The sequence below is a fragment of the Atta colombica genome, unplaced genomic scaffold (genome assembly GCF_001594045.1).
Source record: "Atta colombica isolate Treedump-2 unplaced genomic scaffold, Acol1.0 scaffold102, whole genome shotgun sequence".
Lineage (NCBI taxonomy): Eukaryota > Metazoa > Arthropoda > Insecta > Hymenoptera > Formicidae > Atta > Atta colombica.
The window spans coordinates 1,003,829-1,020,354 of NW_017259187.1; the positions used below are offsets into that span (position 1 = coordinate 1,003,829).

Here is a 16,526-nt window from a genome sequence, read left to right on the forward strand (position 1 = left end):
TGTGTGTGTGTGTGTGTGTGTGTGTGTGTGTGTGTGCGTGTGTGTATGTGCGTGTGTGTATGTGTGTGTGTGTGTGTGTGTGTGTGTGTGTGTGTGTGTGTGTATAAATATATCGCTGTTAAATTGTCTCAGATTTCACAGATCACTCGAGGTTATAATTATTAGGTTTACTTTCTTCCATCTGTACGTAACATTTTTCAAATATTCACATTTATTTGCGATATTTAAAAACGAAATCTGTACTCGTTATTGATAATGTCTGAAATAATCGTACGAAAAGCTAGACGTGAAGATTGTAAAACCATCCAAAAACTTTCAAAGGTATTTTTTGTTGATAACCGATAAAAATGTTAGACAACTTTTATGCATAAAAAATGTCATTTTACAGGAACTTATGAACTACGAAAAGCTGTCCGATAAACCAGAAATTGATGATAAAAGTGAGATTTGTGTGCCTTCATATTATGTTATGAAATATCTCTAAAACAATATTTTATGATAAAAATTATTTAGCCTTTGAAAGAGATGGTTTCGACGGACAACCTTTATATTTTTGTAACGTGGCAACATGTGATGAAAAGATCATTGGATACGCAATCTCTCATTACAATTATGCCACATGGTGCGGAAAAGGTATGTTGCTGCAAGATCTTTATGTGATACCGGATTTTCGAGGGAAATGTGTTGGCAGCAAGCTTCTAAAAGCCGTCGCGAAGGTATGTTCAGTTAGAATTGCATATGAAATATATACCTGATTATGAAATATTTGCAGGATGCAATTGAAAATGATTGTCATAAACTAGACTTTTTGGTTCTTGAGTGGAACCCAGCGCAAGAATTTTACAAAAAACATGGTGCCATTGATCTGTCATCTAAGGAACCGTGGCACCGTTACCGTATTTTAAAAAATAATTTGAAAAAATTGGCATCTGATTGTGAATAAATGTAATTAACTAACAACGATAATGATTATATTATATATACAAATATTTAATTTGTATCAAATGCACTTCAAAATTAAAATTAAATAATAATTTTTGCAATGGCTATAATTTTAAATTAATAATAAAATATTAATAAAAATAAAGACTGTTGAGTGCACAAAATTGATTTTTAACTCAATATACTTTCAAAAATTTTGCACCACAATTATTGTGCTGTGCTTTCTCTATTTTTTATTATTATTTTATTATTTCAAAAGTGAAAGCTCAATAAAAAATTTCTTGTATAAATTGTATTATAAAATGAGATTAAAAAATTATTTCTTTAATCTTAAGTATATACTGTATTAAATAATACACTATAATATATTTTTGTAATATTCGATGCATTCTCTCCAGCGTGTATCGCACCGTATAATTTTTTTTAATCAAATTGATTTTCAATTGTGCTCTTTTGGTATTTCTCCTTCCGATTTATCTTATCCATAGACTTTATAGATATAACAAGACGTGTCCTTGTCGGTACATCTCTCCAAGAGAAATTGAAAATAGATATGTTTCGCGCATGTTTGACATGTTATACATTGAATGTTTAATTTTATTTTATATATTTTTTTAATTACCTGCACTTTACATTTTTAAAGAGAATCTTATTTCTTTCTTTGCTGCAATATATTATTTAACATTTTTACAATAATATTAATGCATTATATGTTTAACTGACATGCGCAATGCAGACACTTGCGGACACTTTGAGAAAGAGAAGTAAAACCGGCGACACGCGATGCTTATTTTCCTGCTGGATCGCTAGCTGGATTAGAATTTTGCCATGCATCGTATTGACTGTGGTGCTATTAATGCCAGTATCGCAACCAATACAGTGGTAAAATTCTAATTCAGCAGAAAAATAAGCATGTGCCGCAAGCTTAAAATACGTCTCTCTCCAATACTCTCTTCCGGATATTGTTTTAAATGCAGAAACTATAGCAATTAATACTAGTTCACATCTGACGAAGTCTACGTATAGATCATACATGTATGTATACTTACACAAATACCAATCATTACATTATATGCATATATTTATTAGATTAGATCAGTTATCACAGATCATTCAAGGAAATATAATCGTCACGTTTATTTTCTTACATATTTTCGTACATTTATTGATATTTGACGCCAGAATTTATATTTGTTTTTAATAATGTCTGAAATAATCATACGAAAAGCTAAACGTGAAGATTGTGAAGCCATCAGAATGCTTATACAGGTAATTTTTGTTGATAACTGATAACGATTAGACAATATAAAGAATATTATTTTTCAGGAATTAGCAGACTACGAAAAAATGCCCGATGGACCAAAAATTGATTATAAAAGTGAGATTTATACAGTTTTATATTATAACAGTTATATATTTTATTATGTTATGAAATATTTTTAAAATAATATCTTGTGATAAAAAACTTGAAAAAACTTTTAGCCTTAGAAAGAGATGGCTTCGAGGGGCAATCTTTATATTTGTGTAACGTAGCAACATCTGATAAAAAGGTCATTGGATATACTTTGTCTTATTACACTTATTCCACATGGTGTGGAAAATCTATGTATCTGGAAGATATCTATGTAACGCCGGACTTTCGAGGAAAACATGTTGGCAACAAACTTCTAAAAGCTGTTGCAAAGGTACGTTTAGTTAGAGTAACATATGTGATATACCTAATAATAAAATATTCACAGGAAGCAATTGAGAATGATTGTCATAAACTAGACTTTGTGGTTCTTAAGTGGAATCCAGCACAAGAATTTTATAAAATATATGGAGCCAGTGATCTGACATCAAAGGAACAATGGCACTGTTATCGTTTCATTGAAGAAGATTTGAAAAAATTAGCATCTGATTATGAATAGCATGAAGATATTCTAATTATTGACAATGGCAATTATTAAAACAGGATGGCTATTAGAATTATGTTAAAATGATTGTCAAAACAGAGTAAGAAAATATAATGGTTTATTTTCAACGTAATCCTAATAGTCACCCTGCAGTATTATATATACATATACTTAATATGTATCAAACTCACTTCAAAATAAAATGTTCAAAAAAAATTTTGTTCCTGCTTTTCAAAATGCATGGATTACTATATTCTTTGTAATTAAACTCTTTGTATTTTTCATCTTTTCTCTTTCTCTCCAATATATCTAATTGTAAGTTATAACTTATATCAATTTTATATACTAATTTAAGTGTAAAAAATGTAACATTAGTGTAGCACAAAAAATGAACTCAGAAAGAAGCTTGAAAATAAATGTCTGACGTACCCGTGTTTTAAATGAAACTCGTTCACTGGCGCCTCTGTGTGCACAAATGTTCACGTTGAACTACGTAGCCACGGATATTTTCAGCGGATAATATGTCCTTTAATCTTGTTCTATGCTATTTACATTATTGCAACGTGCTGTTCTATCTATAACAAAAGATAATTACACACTATTATTATATATTCTAAAAATAATAATTAAATTCGGAATAATTTAAATCTAAGAAAGATATTTAGAAATATAAAAAGCACATACATATTTATATCATTTAAATTAAATGATATAATCAAAAAGTTGAGTGCATTTTATTCTTCTCTGTTAATTTTTTTTTTAATAGTTAACGCTTTTTAACTTTTTTATATTTTTTAGACTTAAATTATTTCAATTTTTAATTACTATTTTTATAATGCATTGTTAGGGTCTGAGCACAAGAATTGTAACACTTACTACTTAGGCTCGGTTGCACCAATGTTACTTTAATTTTAAGCTTAAAACTCTCTTTATCCCTGTCTTTTTTCGGTTTTAAAGCGAGATAGAAAGAGTTTTAAGTTTCGCTTAAAATCAAAGTAACATTAGTGCAACCGGATCTCATGCCTGTATTCAAACCTTTAAAGCTTCCTTAAATATAAGGCCTGACTATATATGAATACGAGTATTTGTACTTAAGGCTTCCTTAAATTTATCTTTAGATGCTCAGCAGCCAATGAAATAATTCGTAGAGTATCTGAAGATAAATTTAAGGAAGCCTTAAATATAAGGCTTGACTATGAATACGCATTATTTTCTGTTCTCTGTTCCCTGTTCTTTTTATTATCTGGAGCTCTTTACGCACATATTCTGTGGGCATATCATAAAATAGCAGAGAAACTTTAGAGAGGACGTGAGAGGCCTCTTTTCTAGCTGTAACTACAAAATACCACCGCGCATTATTATCCTCTGAAATAGTGGATGTAAACTACATAATAATATCCATTTTAATAAAATAGTATCTCTCCGAACGCACCAACTGTAAGAAATTTATTTGTTAAATTTTAAAACCTTTAAGATATTTCAATAATAATATGATAATGTAAGAAAATGCCAATGTGAGCAATACAAGTTATTCGTGTGTTATATCTATATATATTAAAAATTTAAATACAGACGCTTCAATCCTATAGTATTGGATCTTCTTTTGTGTAAAAATGTTGATAGTAATCCATAGAAATATAATGTGTTTAATCGTTAAGTCATCAAATCATTAAACGTTGTCAATAATTCAAATCTTCTATATCGTCTGTTACGCACAATATGTGTGCACATATTTTCATCAGAGAGAAACCTTATCATATATATCGTCTTCGACTAGAGGTCTCCACAGTCTCTCTCCTATCGATAACAGTACGCCATATTGATACGGGCAGAGATACATATTCGGTACAAGAAAACTATTTCATAATTGTTCACAATAAATTTAATCTTCTAGTGTTTACAGACGTGTTGTAAATTTATACAGTTGTTAGAATAACTGAAGGCACAATGATGCCACGCGTATGATATACTATTATATTTCGTCAATACAATAATATATATGATAATATGATTAACTGTCATTTTTATTATATCACATTTTGTATATGTGTATATATATAAAATAAATAAAGTGTGATACAATAACATGTTGAAAGATGCATAATTCGAATCATATTTTTGATTTTATATGAAGTAATGAGTAATATAAAATGCAGGAACTTATTTATTTATTATATAATTTTTTTTATTATATTATATAAATAATATATTATATAAATGTTATTTATAGATATTAAATGGACTTTTAACCACCACAAATTATTGCCAAAAAGTGCCTAACAAAGAACTCTTCTATTGGTTAACTATACCATTTAACAGGTATCCGAAAATTCATTATTATATTATTAAATTATTTGCTAATATACAACTTTTAATAATTATTTTGAGGGTTGACTATGAAAGAATTAAGTCGATTGGCCCAGATCGTGCATGTGCTGAGTGGCTCTTAAAGAATGGTGCCAGCGTCAGATGGAAAGGTTTCTCAGAATACTTAAAAGATTATGATAAGTTACAGTCAGATCAAACTCAATATTATATTCAAGCAATAGATGGTACAGACTCTGGAATAACACATGTAGGATTTCCATATTTGGGTTAGTGTCATATTAAATGTGCATGTGTATACATGATATACATGATAAATTATAATAATATTATTTGACAATGAGATATTTTAACTGAGAATTCTTTGATAATAACAATATAATTAATACGATATAATTTAGAATTAGATATTAATTTAAATTTTTCATTAAGAACAATGAATGTATTAATCAAATGTGTTATGTTAATTAATATTGTTATTAACAAAGATAATAGCAACCCAACAACACAAAGTCTAAAATTATAATAACGATATAAGACGTTTTTAAATCATCTTTTAGATACAGAAAACGTCTTATGACACTTTTTGTTGTTTGGGAAATTTCTTCTCTATTGTTAATTAAAAAAAATCAGTTGCATTCATAAATAAATTGTATATCATCATATTATTAGATAGGTAATATTTATAAAGGGTAATATTTATAGAAATTCAGTTGGTTGCAGATATATCGACGAGGTAAAACTCATACGTTGTCGTTATTTATATAACGCTGCCTTACCACTATTATCAGCAGTAAAGGATACCCTAACTATTCTTGAAATCAAAGAATGTAAGAGTATAACCGATCAAGGAGTGCGCAGTTTAAAAAATCTCAAGTAAGCATTTTATATTATTGGGTTGTCCGGAAAGTTCGTGCCGCAAAAGATTTAAATTTAATAAATGAAATTAAAAATTTAAATCTTCTGCGTTTCAATTTTCCTTCAAAATCGGCACGAACTTTCCGAACAATTCAATACTATACATATTTATATTTTTAAAAATATTTTAAAAAATATTTTTAATGTTTGTTAAATTGTAAAAATATATAACTCACATATTGAATTCTTTTTATCTTCTACAGAAATCTGAAGGCTTTGAAGATTACTGATATTCCATACCTGAAAGATAAAGCTTCACTTAGAAGAGAGCTTATAGAAGCTTTGCCAAATTGTACAATAGAATTGACATAAATGGAACATCAATGTTAGTTGCACATTTGTGTATAGTAAATGTTCAGATTTGTCATTTTTTTTTTAACGTATATAATACAAAATATATTAATTCAATATGTACTTTAATAAAATAATATATAAAAAGATAAATTAAGAATTGACTTTTTACTTTTAGGACATATTTGTTGTTGCTCCCATGTGTACCCTACTCCATTCTATTTATTATTTTAAATTAGTCTGTTCTTTTATCGCTGCATTGAAGTTTTCAAAAAACTAAAATTTTTCTATCTCTCGCTCAACTTCAAATATCTATTTATTATATATATCTATTTCACTGAGTACTACGAGTCGAGTGTATCTACACCAGTTCAGCTATATAAAGAACAGATCTGATGTTTCCAGAGTGGCAGTTATAATCGTACTTGAATTGGAAGCTCTCTGTGTAGTTTTCTAGTTTCGAATTACAACATAAATTCAGAAATGCCACAAGATATGAATGTTTTACGTTGTTATTCTTGCAAAATGTATCAAGTAAGTTTAAATTGGATATCATTAATAGTAGCATTTATTATAACCTATTCATTTCTTTCACATCTTTATAGGTACATATAGTGAAAAAAGCACGCAAATGGCAGTGCAAGTTGTGTAATGCAAAGCAATCCATACAGAAGGTACACGTTTCAAAATTCATTAATGATAACAAATAATACGATTTGTTATAATTTTTATTTTGATTAAATATTAAATCACACTGTTTTTATTTCTAGATATATTTCCAAGGATCTGGCAAAGATTGTCGTCTTCATGTTCAACATTTGAATTATTTGAAGACAAATGATGTATCATTTTCCTTATATCAAGAGAACAGCAATGATGATTATAATACTATCAACACTGTTCAAGAATTAGACATTGATAAACCTGTTGAAAGTGAGTGGACAAAATATCTAGACTCAAAGGAAGAATGTCTATCTAATGCACAAAATTCATCTTCTGATAGTATTCATGAGACTGAAGATATGATAACAAATGAAAAATGTAATGCTGTAAATAATAATTTATGTGATTCTGAAGATATTGTAAATGATTTTGTAAGTGAAAATATTGCTGATAAAATGGAAAAGACTACAAGTTCTACAAGTTATAATTGTAGAATTGAAGATAAATGCAATTTACAAGATAGAGATAAAAACAAAGATCATAATGATTTTGTTAACATTTTTGAAACTTATAGTGAATTAGATGATCCTATCGATATTTAATTTTCATGAATGATTAAATAATTTCTATGTAAATTAATAAAAGAATACTGCAGAAACCTACAGTATTTGAATTAAATATATCATTTTCCTGAAAAGTAACATTGTATTACAGAATTTAATACAAAAAATTCAAAAAAATATATCAAATTGCTTTTTTCACAAATTTTAATATATATTCTACAATTTCAATTAAATGCATAAATTATTTACCTACTTCTCATTATCTATATACATACACATGTATTTTTGGTAACTAAATAACGTTTTTTTAATTTATAATGTTTCCTATATAAAGAAAATAATACCGCAGAGACAAAATGTTTGTTCTTCTAAATTCTAGACTTAAATACATCGTTTCCTTTTGTTACATTTTTTTTCTAATAAAAATAAATGTAAATGACAGTTTAGTATATAATGTAAAGAAGAGAGGAAAGGTAGAATGCTAATTGAAAGATGTTATTACATACATTTTTTAATTTTTATATATCTAAAATAAATAATTTGAATTTGTAAACTATTACAATATCAATAAAAAACTCATATAATATACTATAAAGATAAGTAATTAAAAAAAAAACAATTATATAGCCGAAGACTGTACATGTTAGAATATATATATGAATTTATCATTTTATTTTATCTTTATTTCTTCCTAGTTATATATATGTCAGCATTCTACTTTTCCTCAATATATATTATGCGTTACTAATAATCATTTTACTAAAACCGCTGTGCTAAAATAATATGAGGACAAATACGATTATTTATCGTATTAGAAAAGAGTCAAAGTCCCAAATAAAAATTTTGTAATTACAGTAATTTTATGTTTTTGAACAATCTTAAAAATTCAACTAAAGCTTAGAGCTTATCATCTATTCTTGCTTTAGAATCAATATTATGATATACCAAGAATATCGATGCTTATAAATGTTTTGGCAGTGCATTACGTAAAAATATGTGTACATTTTGTCATATAAAGGTAATAAGGGAGTTAAAAAAAATGGCAGCATTTGATAAACATTTCTAATTGTTACACAAATAATACATTACAGAAAGATTGTAATTGGCAAGGGAAGATAAAGTTATTCTTTTCGTTGTGTGTTCAGTCTTCTATTACACAGCTGATTTCAGTAAAGATACTCTAATAAATACTTTTTATGTAATAAGAAAATGTATATTGACATTGGTTAATATCGACATGTTAACAGTGAGAAAAGTAATAATATTGTCAAATTCAATTTATTAATTTTTAAACAAATGCGATTAGTCGTGACTTATATTATAAAAATTTCAAGATATACTTAGACAAGTTGCTTGCACAATAAATTATTTTCTCACTAATTCTTCAAAAAATGAATAAATTATCATCAAAAGACATTTGCGAAATAGAACAAAATTACCTAACTACGTCTTTAATTATTTATAGTCCCAATTATATAAAACGTATATAAATCATATAAAAATTTCATATTTTATATATTTATAAATGTGCTCCACACGGTGCATATGACATTTCTACAATTAAATCTGATAGTAGCCATAAAATGTATTGAAAACATGCACAATGTGGATGACGAAGGTCTAATAAAATCGAGTTATTAATTTAAATATCTGCTAATATAAGCTCGGTCTCTTCATTATTTATTACTAAATAAATTAGATTACTAAATGCATTGCGAAATCAATATATATCTAAGGCAATTTGTCACGAAATCGTTGAAGCGTAAAAAAAAAGATAAATCAGTATTAATGTCTATAATTATGACGTCGGGGATTCACTGAATCTTGATGATGTCGCCAGCTAGTTTGCCAGCTTCTACTACGCCTATTCCAACTAAAACAAAATGATATTGATATTTACATTATCATATTTGATTCAATTATTTTTAATATTTAAAAATATCTCTATACTTACTTTTGTAACTTCTTTCGTCTTTTATTAGGTGGACTACCAAGTTCGCTTTCGCGTATAATTTGTAACGCCGAAGGTACGAACATATCTTCTGCTAAAACAATTTATAAGACTTTTATTATTTAACATATAAATAAATATTTTTTTACAAAACGTACCGAATGCATCATTATATTTTCTTTTTGAAATATATCGTTGATGTTGCTGAAGCTGCGGCATAGCTTCTCTAGCGTTACCAACTGTACAATCCCATGTACCTTTACAGCCCTTCAAGTGTTCCAATTGATCGTGCAGATAAGATTTTTCAGTGAGTGTCAAAGATGAAGCTCTATTCCATTGTTCAAATGGGTCTATGACGAAAAAATGTAAATCAATCATTTTTTCGTAAACTCTTGTTCCTTAAGATACCTTTCATACGTACCGAGTCTTAAATTATAATATGTTACTAATCCTGTGGTAAATTCGCAGTACAGAAAATCGTGCGTCTTGTTAATTGTACGTATGCACGAATATGTGTTATTATTAGCATTCATGCAAAAGCAAAATGGTCCCGCATTCCATAGAGGTGCGGTACGCCAGTGATCGTTATCGTGCTCGAAGCAATTCATTTTTTCCGTTAGACATTCCTTTTCCAGCTTTGCCTTCTTTCTGAGTTTTCGCTCTTTCTTCTTTAAACGCTCCTCCTTCAATCTTCGTCTTTCTTCCCTAGCAATCTCTTTCTCATCTTTTTTTGTATCAGGCTCGCAATAACATTTATGTCGTGCTTCTAATGGAGTGTTTAGCATTGGTGGCAGACGATCGTTGTTATTAATTAAACCTAAAGTAAAAATTATGTAATAAAAAAATATCTTTAAATATCCTTGGATTAAAATTAATCAAGATTCACACCTTGTTTGTGTTTTCTGTCAGGAGATTCAAGAATAGTAACGTCGATTCTCGCTGGTCCAAGAATACCTGATGTCCTATTCTTTTGTACCTTAGGATATCTCTTCATTGACGGTGTAGTCGATAATATAATGGATGTATTTCGAGGTCGACTGAAACTTTTATCGATAGCCGGATTAGTTTTTGGCACCTCCGTCATATGTATCGAAGTCATTGTTATAGTCGATCCAGATTCAGTAATTGTGATCGATTCCGTAGTATGATCTCCGCTGGAATCGTTATTTCTCCTAAATACTTCTGAATAATGAGTTCCTTGCCTCGCAATGCTTGATTCTGTAATCGTAGTAGCAGGAACAGTCATAAATTTATGATTGTGTTTCTCGCGAATAGGATTTTGCGTAGACAATGTCACATCGCTAACATATGTTGCATTCGCGCGTGGGATATCATCGTGTACACTATTTGTAAATAGCGTATTGTTTCTACGATGATGATGCGTTTTTCTACGCCTTTGCGGTTTATCCTCTTCGATTTCTGTTCTGTTCGTAGGTGTCTCCTTAATCTTCTGACGACGAGGTTGTTTCTTCGGTTTAACTGTCGTTAGAATCATTGTCGTTGATGTTTCAGTCTCTGTTGTAGTTTCGATAGAATTATATTTGTCGGGCTTCTCTTCTGTTGTTGACGATTTTTCATCGCTCGGAATAGTATTAATCTTCGTAACAGACTCCGTAGTCGTGTTTGTGATAAGATCTGCAGTGGTATGAGCAATTTTATCGTGCTTTTTATGATGGCGGCTTACATGTCCCTTTGGAGAATGATGGTGGGTTTTGTGCGAACTGCGAGTTTCTTCTGCATCAGCAAGCTTCTCCTCATTATCCAAAAATTGTGGTCGTTTGATCATTAAGTGCCTGCGAATCTCCTGCAAATACATAGACGTCATAAAACTTAATTAAAAGATCAATATACATTATACATATCATATTATATTGTATTAATACAATATTTATACAATTTATATATTTATACAATTTACTTTCAACGTTTCCAATTGCATTCGCATCTCTCGGATTTGGTGCTCGATCTCTCGTCTGGATATTCGCCATTCGTTAGGATCTTGATATATAGCTTCGGTACAATTTACACCCCCTTCTGGTAAAACCAAACATTTTGGCGACAGTGATTTTCCTACTTCGGATGATAAGTGACGAACTTGAGTTTGCTAAAATAATAAATTGCTTATATTCAATAATAATATATATAAAATTATATTATGATCCCAACATTTCATCAAATGTTACCTTCAAGTCATCTAGTTCTTCTTCAATGCTTTCCATAATCTTTGTGACATGTTCTATAGTATCCTTCTTCATCACGTTTCTCCGTACTCTCCGATGCCTTTTTATTACATCATTCAAGTTTAATCGACCATTAACAATCTTATCTAAAGAAGGATCAAAATCATTTATCGAGTAGCCATAATCCAAGTAGTCGACAATGTATTTGTTTAATTCGTCAGTTTCATCGGAGTTCTCAATTCTCATATTACTGCCGGTTCTGAAATACATGTTATACAGAGTTTCACAATAAAAAGCTCTTCCGAATTCTGCGATATTTAAAATTATTTTCGTACCTATTAAAGTTTTTCTTATATTCTTCGTTTACTTCTCGCGCCAGCATATCAATCTCCTGCATCATATCATCATCATCTTCCTCGTCAATCGCGCGTCTGTCTCTATCATCCAAGTCAATGTCATTATCAGATTCTTCATTATTTTCCTCGGCTGATATGATATCTCGCTTGCCTATGTCAAATTATTTTTCATTCATTTTAATTCAAATTTAATTCATATCAAAAGGTTAAAGTGAAGCCTTTGAGAGCCAATACAAATTGTAATTATAATTTATTGATTTACTCAGAGCTTTTATTTGAATTATTTGTTTAATTCATTTCATAACAATTATTTCAATAATTTAAGAGAATAATTTGTAAATTTCTAGGATAAAAAGTCAAGCTTAAATTTATTGGGAAATCTTTATTATTGAAGCTTTTATTTTTTTCTTTGATAGATATGAAAATGCAGAACAATAATAACATTAAGATCACCTCGTTTGATGAAGAATCCCGCTGTATCATCATAAGGATCCACAGGCCGGCGGTCCTTCGTGAAACCATATCTCTGTCCATCGTAATCGTTAGACTCGAGCCTCGTGTAAATCACGCCGTTGGGGGTAAAACAAGCGCACTTTTTGGAAACCTTTTGCGGCGGTGGAGGCGCCGCATATCTGCACTTGTGCCGTCGCCAGCGGTGCCCGTCTCTCTCGCATCGCCACTTCTGTCCGGGGATACAATCGGTCTGCGCTTCTGGTCGCGAGCACTCCGCCGCGAGACGCTCGTGCTTTGTCGCATAGGGCGCATGCATCGGATGCACCCTATTGTCGAGATGTGGATCTGAGCCTAAGACACAAATGCACTTGCAGCAATGAAAAATTTGTTTCAGATTAATTTCATTTATCAGATTCCCTGATATGCGAATCTGTAAGATGTTTGTAAAATTAAAAAATGGGAATTTTCAGCAAAATTTCGACGAGATTTTTCCAAATATTTTTCCAAAAATTTCTTTTTTGGAAATATTCGTTCATTATATATGGTTTTGTTAACTTTCTGTGCATATGGATGCAAACACATCCCAAGCTAAAAACGTAAATAAAAATTTGCCGAATTTTCAAAATTTTCATAGGATATTGATGATTCGTTATCTGTGATATATTAACGTTAAAATATTTGTACACAGACAGAAGATTAATATTTATATTATTTGTGACTGTTATCGCTCCAACGAGGAAACTAAAGTAATCATATTTGAAATCACTGATCTCTAATGAAAGCGGATGCGAAGTGGTTTATAATATCTAGAAAACGGAGTCATAGAGGGATCGACTTCATATTCATATGCAAACAGACATTCATATGAAGTTAAACATAACGCAACATAGTATTACAGACCAACAGAACTCGAATTAATTCCTCGAAGCTTGATATTCGACGACAAGGAAGAATACTCGATAATATCACTGCAGATTTTAGCTAAAAAAAAAAGAATCGTTGGAATCAAGCAGGTTTATATCCATTTCTATCAATGAGATTAACTTTAATCTCAATTTTAACTTACTTTTTATCTTTTTCTAATTCTTAAAACTACAGACAAATAGAAAGTGAATTAAATCGAGATTAAAGTTAATCTACATTGATAGAAATGGGCATTAGAACCCGAATGTTGTATATTTCCTTGCGCGGAAATCTCCCTTAAAAAAAAAAATCCACCCCAAATAGTTCTTGATTCCATAATACGTACATACAAAATCTCGAGATTTCCTGTGCATTTGGAGAAACATCATCATCGATAATGTTCATACATACGTTTTGCTTTTACTGGCATTACGTTTATCGCCAAAAATACCCTCGCGACAAAGCTCTCTCTCGATAATCTCGAGAGCAGGATAACAGGAAGAAGGATGCGCCCCGGCTCAATCCCGAGGACCGGGTATTTATGCTAATGCATACCAGGGAAAGAACTTGTTCCTCCGCGCGTGTACGCGTAATACGCACAGCATCTGGTGTAACGGTAGGTTTTATAATGTAACGCTGTGCTGTACGCCCAGAGCATCTGCTCTTGTCGAATCAACGGATCTATCTATCCGAGTTTTCGTAAGATTAATATTGCTCTGCCTTGACGCTTCCTAGAGCTTCATTTTACAATAGTCATTTTATAACGTGTAATTGGCAATTTCTAATCTAATTTTTCTAACAAAAATAAAATTTAAAAAAAGAAGATAAAAATTGATAATTTCTATTGGATTATCATTAACTAATTTTAATATTGAGAATATAATTTGAAATGTAATGAGAATTTGAACAATCTCATTGATTCCAATAATCCGATGAATGTAATGATCCTATGAATTAATTATTCAATTTATTATCTATTTATATTTTATCGTCAGAGCCTTGGTCATTTATTTGATTAGAATACATCTAATTTTCATACTATACGTAAAAACGTTTTGTCAAAATAATCACCGCGCGAAAAATCCAAAGAATTGCTGTTAATAATTAAAACGAGAGACAATAGTAAAATTGATTCATATTTAACGAAATAGAAAATAAAAATGCAATCTCTTCCTATATGTTTTTATCAATTTACAATATAATTAGGATTACGATTTGATTGTATATGTATTACCAATTGTATATAATTTTTAAATACAACAAACTATGTCTAACTCCATCTAGAGTGTAAAAATTGACAATAGGAAAACACGACTGTTGAATATATATGTTATCCATATAAACATATAAATATACTTTTTGAGACATACACGTACAACATATCTTATTATTATCGGAAAATATAGAATAAAATATGAAATAATATGAAATATATAAATATGAAATAATTCTCATGTATTCCCTTTTATTACGATATATATTACGATATATTAATATAATCTGATTTTGATTTTTAATTGTTGGTTTTTTGTTATATTTTGTTTTATCAAAAAATAAAGAAATTCATCGACTATTATTTTCATTGGCATTATTTTCTTTATCTGGCGACAATTTATGTTTGCTACTATTTGGTAGTACTATTTATTTTCCAAAAATTGGAATAAAAATATTATTATATGTATAATAATAGAAAATGATTTAATTCTGTTTTTAATTATAACTAATTGTGTGTATTTTTAAATACAAGAAACTATTTCTGTTTGGCTTTATCTAAAGTGAAAATTGACATCTACGAAACACAATTGTTGAATATGTATTGTATGTTATCCATGAATATAATTATAAACATATTTTAGATGACATATCTTATTATATAGAATAAAATATGAAATAACTCTCATTGCATTTTTTTTTAGACAAAATTACTTCAATATTTTTTAAATGACAAAAAATCCAATTCGTCAAAGAATCATGTTCTGTTAAAAAAAGAAAATAGAAGTAGAATAAAATCTTTCTATTTAAACTCACTCGTCTCATCGATCATTGAGTCCTCAAAATCCTCATCATCAGAGATATCCTGATCACTTCCGGTGTCATTCTCTATGAATCGATGCTCTGTTTCAACATCCGCATCTGGATCAGTAATATCATCGTCCTCCCCTTCTGGTGTCGAACTCAACGGCCGCTTGACTTGGGTGACATTTTGTCTCCTGGCTTCTCGCGCCTTCGATTCAGCGATAGATTCCGGAGTTTCACGGCGGCCAGAGGATTCGATCAGGAATGTGTCGGGCCACTTGAACTTCGACCTTCTGCCGTGCTTGCTACTGTAACGGGCTTTAGTCACAAGCGAGATCGATACGGCGCGAGAGGTTTACTTTGAGAAAAAAATATTGCGCTTCGCGATAACGGGATTATTACTGTTATAATAATTTAATGGAGCTGCATGACGGAGATTTTAACTCGCTAGCTTCGTAAAGTCTGTAAAAAGTCACACTGCAAAAAGGACGTTTTTAACAACGTAACTTCGTCTAATCAAGTCAGAAAGTTCTGACAAATTAATGAAATTATAAAACAGGAATTTTAGCTCAGTATGGACTGAAATTCGGTTATGTGACTCGCATTAAAGTTAGATATTTAGGAACGTTAAACTCGAACATGCAATGGAAAATTATTACATTGAGAATTCATCGTGGGAATCATGCGAGTGACATAACGCGCCGTACTAAATGATCAAGATCTCGAGGTCAATATACTAATATTCAAGCAATTAAGTTCCAGCAAGAAGAAATAAGATTGATATAATTATTGAATTTTCTATAGATAAAATCTCACTAGAAAAAAATTCAGTTAAAAAATATTTCAAGAACATTTTCAGTAACATACAATAATACAATTTATTTTACTGAGAGAATGATACTGTAAAATTGACAATTTTAGTTAATATGAGTAAATAAGTAAACAGCTTTTTCAATATTATGAGATTTTTGTAATGATACATCCTGCATAATCAGCTAGAAAATGAGAGAAAATATTTGAAGTGTCAGTACATATACATATATATATATATATATATATGTGTGTGTGTG

The 16,526-nt window shown here is 29.8% G+C and overlaps 4 protein-coding genes across 8 annotated transcripts in view; 3 read left to right on the forward strand and 1 right to left on the reverse strand.

Moving 5' to 3' along the window:
• Window positions 1-151: 151 nt before the first annotated feature.
• On the forward strand, window positions 152-3,047 carry LOC108687035. The gene is made up of 9 exons (XM_018192627.1): window positions 152-321; window positions 389-440; window positions 514-716; window positions 773-935; window positions 1,679-1,706; window positions 2,127-2,211; window positions 2,269-2,320; window positions 2,425-2,627; window positions 2,682-3,047. Exons 1-9 carry the CDS (start codon window positions 256-258, stop codon window positions 2,850-2,852), a joined length of 1,023 nt encoding a protein of 340 aa, XP_018048116.1. The 5' UTR covers window positions 152-255; the 3' UTR covers window positions 2,853-3,047.
• Window positions 3,048-4,694: 1,647 nt separating this feature from the next.
• LOC108687555 (ATP synthase subunit s, mitochondrial) lies at window positions 4,695-6,392 on the forward strand. The gene is made up of 5 exons (XM_018193392.1): window positions 4,695-4,796; window positions 5,068-5,156; window positions 5,226-5,431; window positions 5,876-6,038; window positions 6,284-6,392. Exons 1-5 carry the CDS (start codon window positions 4,785-4,787, stop codon window positions 6,390-6,392), a joined length of 579 nt encoding a protein of 192 aa, XP_018048881.1. The 5' UTR covers window positions 4,695-4,784.
• Window positions 6,393-6,789: 397 nt separating this feature from the next.
• LOC108687565 (UPF0544 protein C5orf45 homolog) lies at window positions 6,790-7,636 on the forward strand. Its single transcript, XM_018193419.1, has 3 exons — window positions 6,790-6,905; window positions 6,977-7,045; window positions 7,142-7,636. The coding sequence occupies exons 1-3, from the start codon at window positions 6,855-6,857 to the stop codon at window positions 7,634-7,636; spliced, it is 615 nt and encodes a 204-aa protein (XP_018048908.1). The 5' UTR covers window positions 6,790-6,854.
• Window positions 7,637-9,217: 1,581 nt separating this feature from the next.
• Window positions 9,218-16,526, reverse strand: part of LOC108688093 (extracellular sulfatase SULF-1 homolog) — an 86,918-nt gene continuing 79,609 nt past the window's right edge. The window contains exons 8-17 of one of the 5 annotated variants that reach the window (XM_018194212.1): window positions 15,469-15,761; window positions 12,538-12,888; window positions 12,064-12,235; window positions 11,732-11,987; window positions 11,467-11,652; window positions 10,437-11,352; window positions 9,970-10,365; window positions 9,707-9,898; window positions 9,552-9,642; window positions 9,218-9,470 (exon numbers count right to left, since the gene is read on the reverse strand). In XM_018194212.1, coding sequence (XP_018049701.1) covers window positions 9,383-9,470; window positions 9,552-9,642; window positions 9,707-9,898; window positions 9,970-10,365; window positions 10,437-11,352; window positions 11,467-11,652; window positions 11,732-11,987; window positions 12,064-12,235; window positions 12,538-12,888; window positions 15,469-15,761 — 2,941 coding nt within the window. In that variant the 3' untranslated portion in view covers window positions 9,218-9,382. Of the gene's footprint in view, window positions 9,471-9,551; window positions 9,643-9,706; window positions 9,899-9,969; window positions 10,366-10,436; window positions 11,353-11,466; window positions 11,653-11,731; window positions 11,988-12,063; window positions 12,236-12,537; window positions 12,889-15,468; window positions 15,765-16,526 lie in introns of those variants that run through there. The other 4 variants (XM_018194229.1, XM_018194196.1, XM_018194204.1 and 1 more) reach the window with 4 other exon arrangements.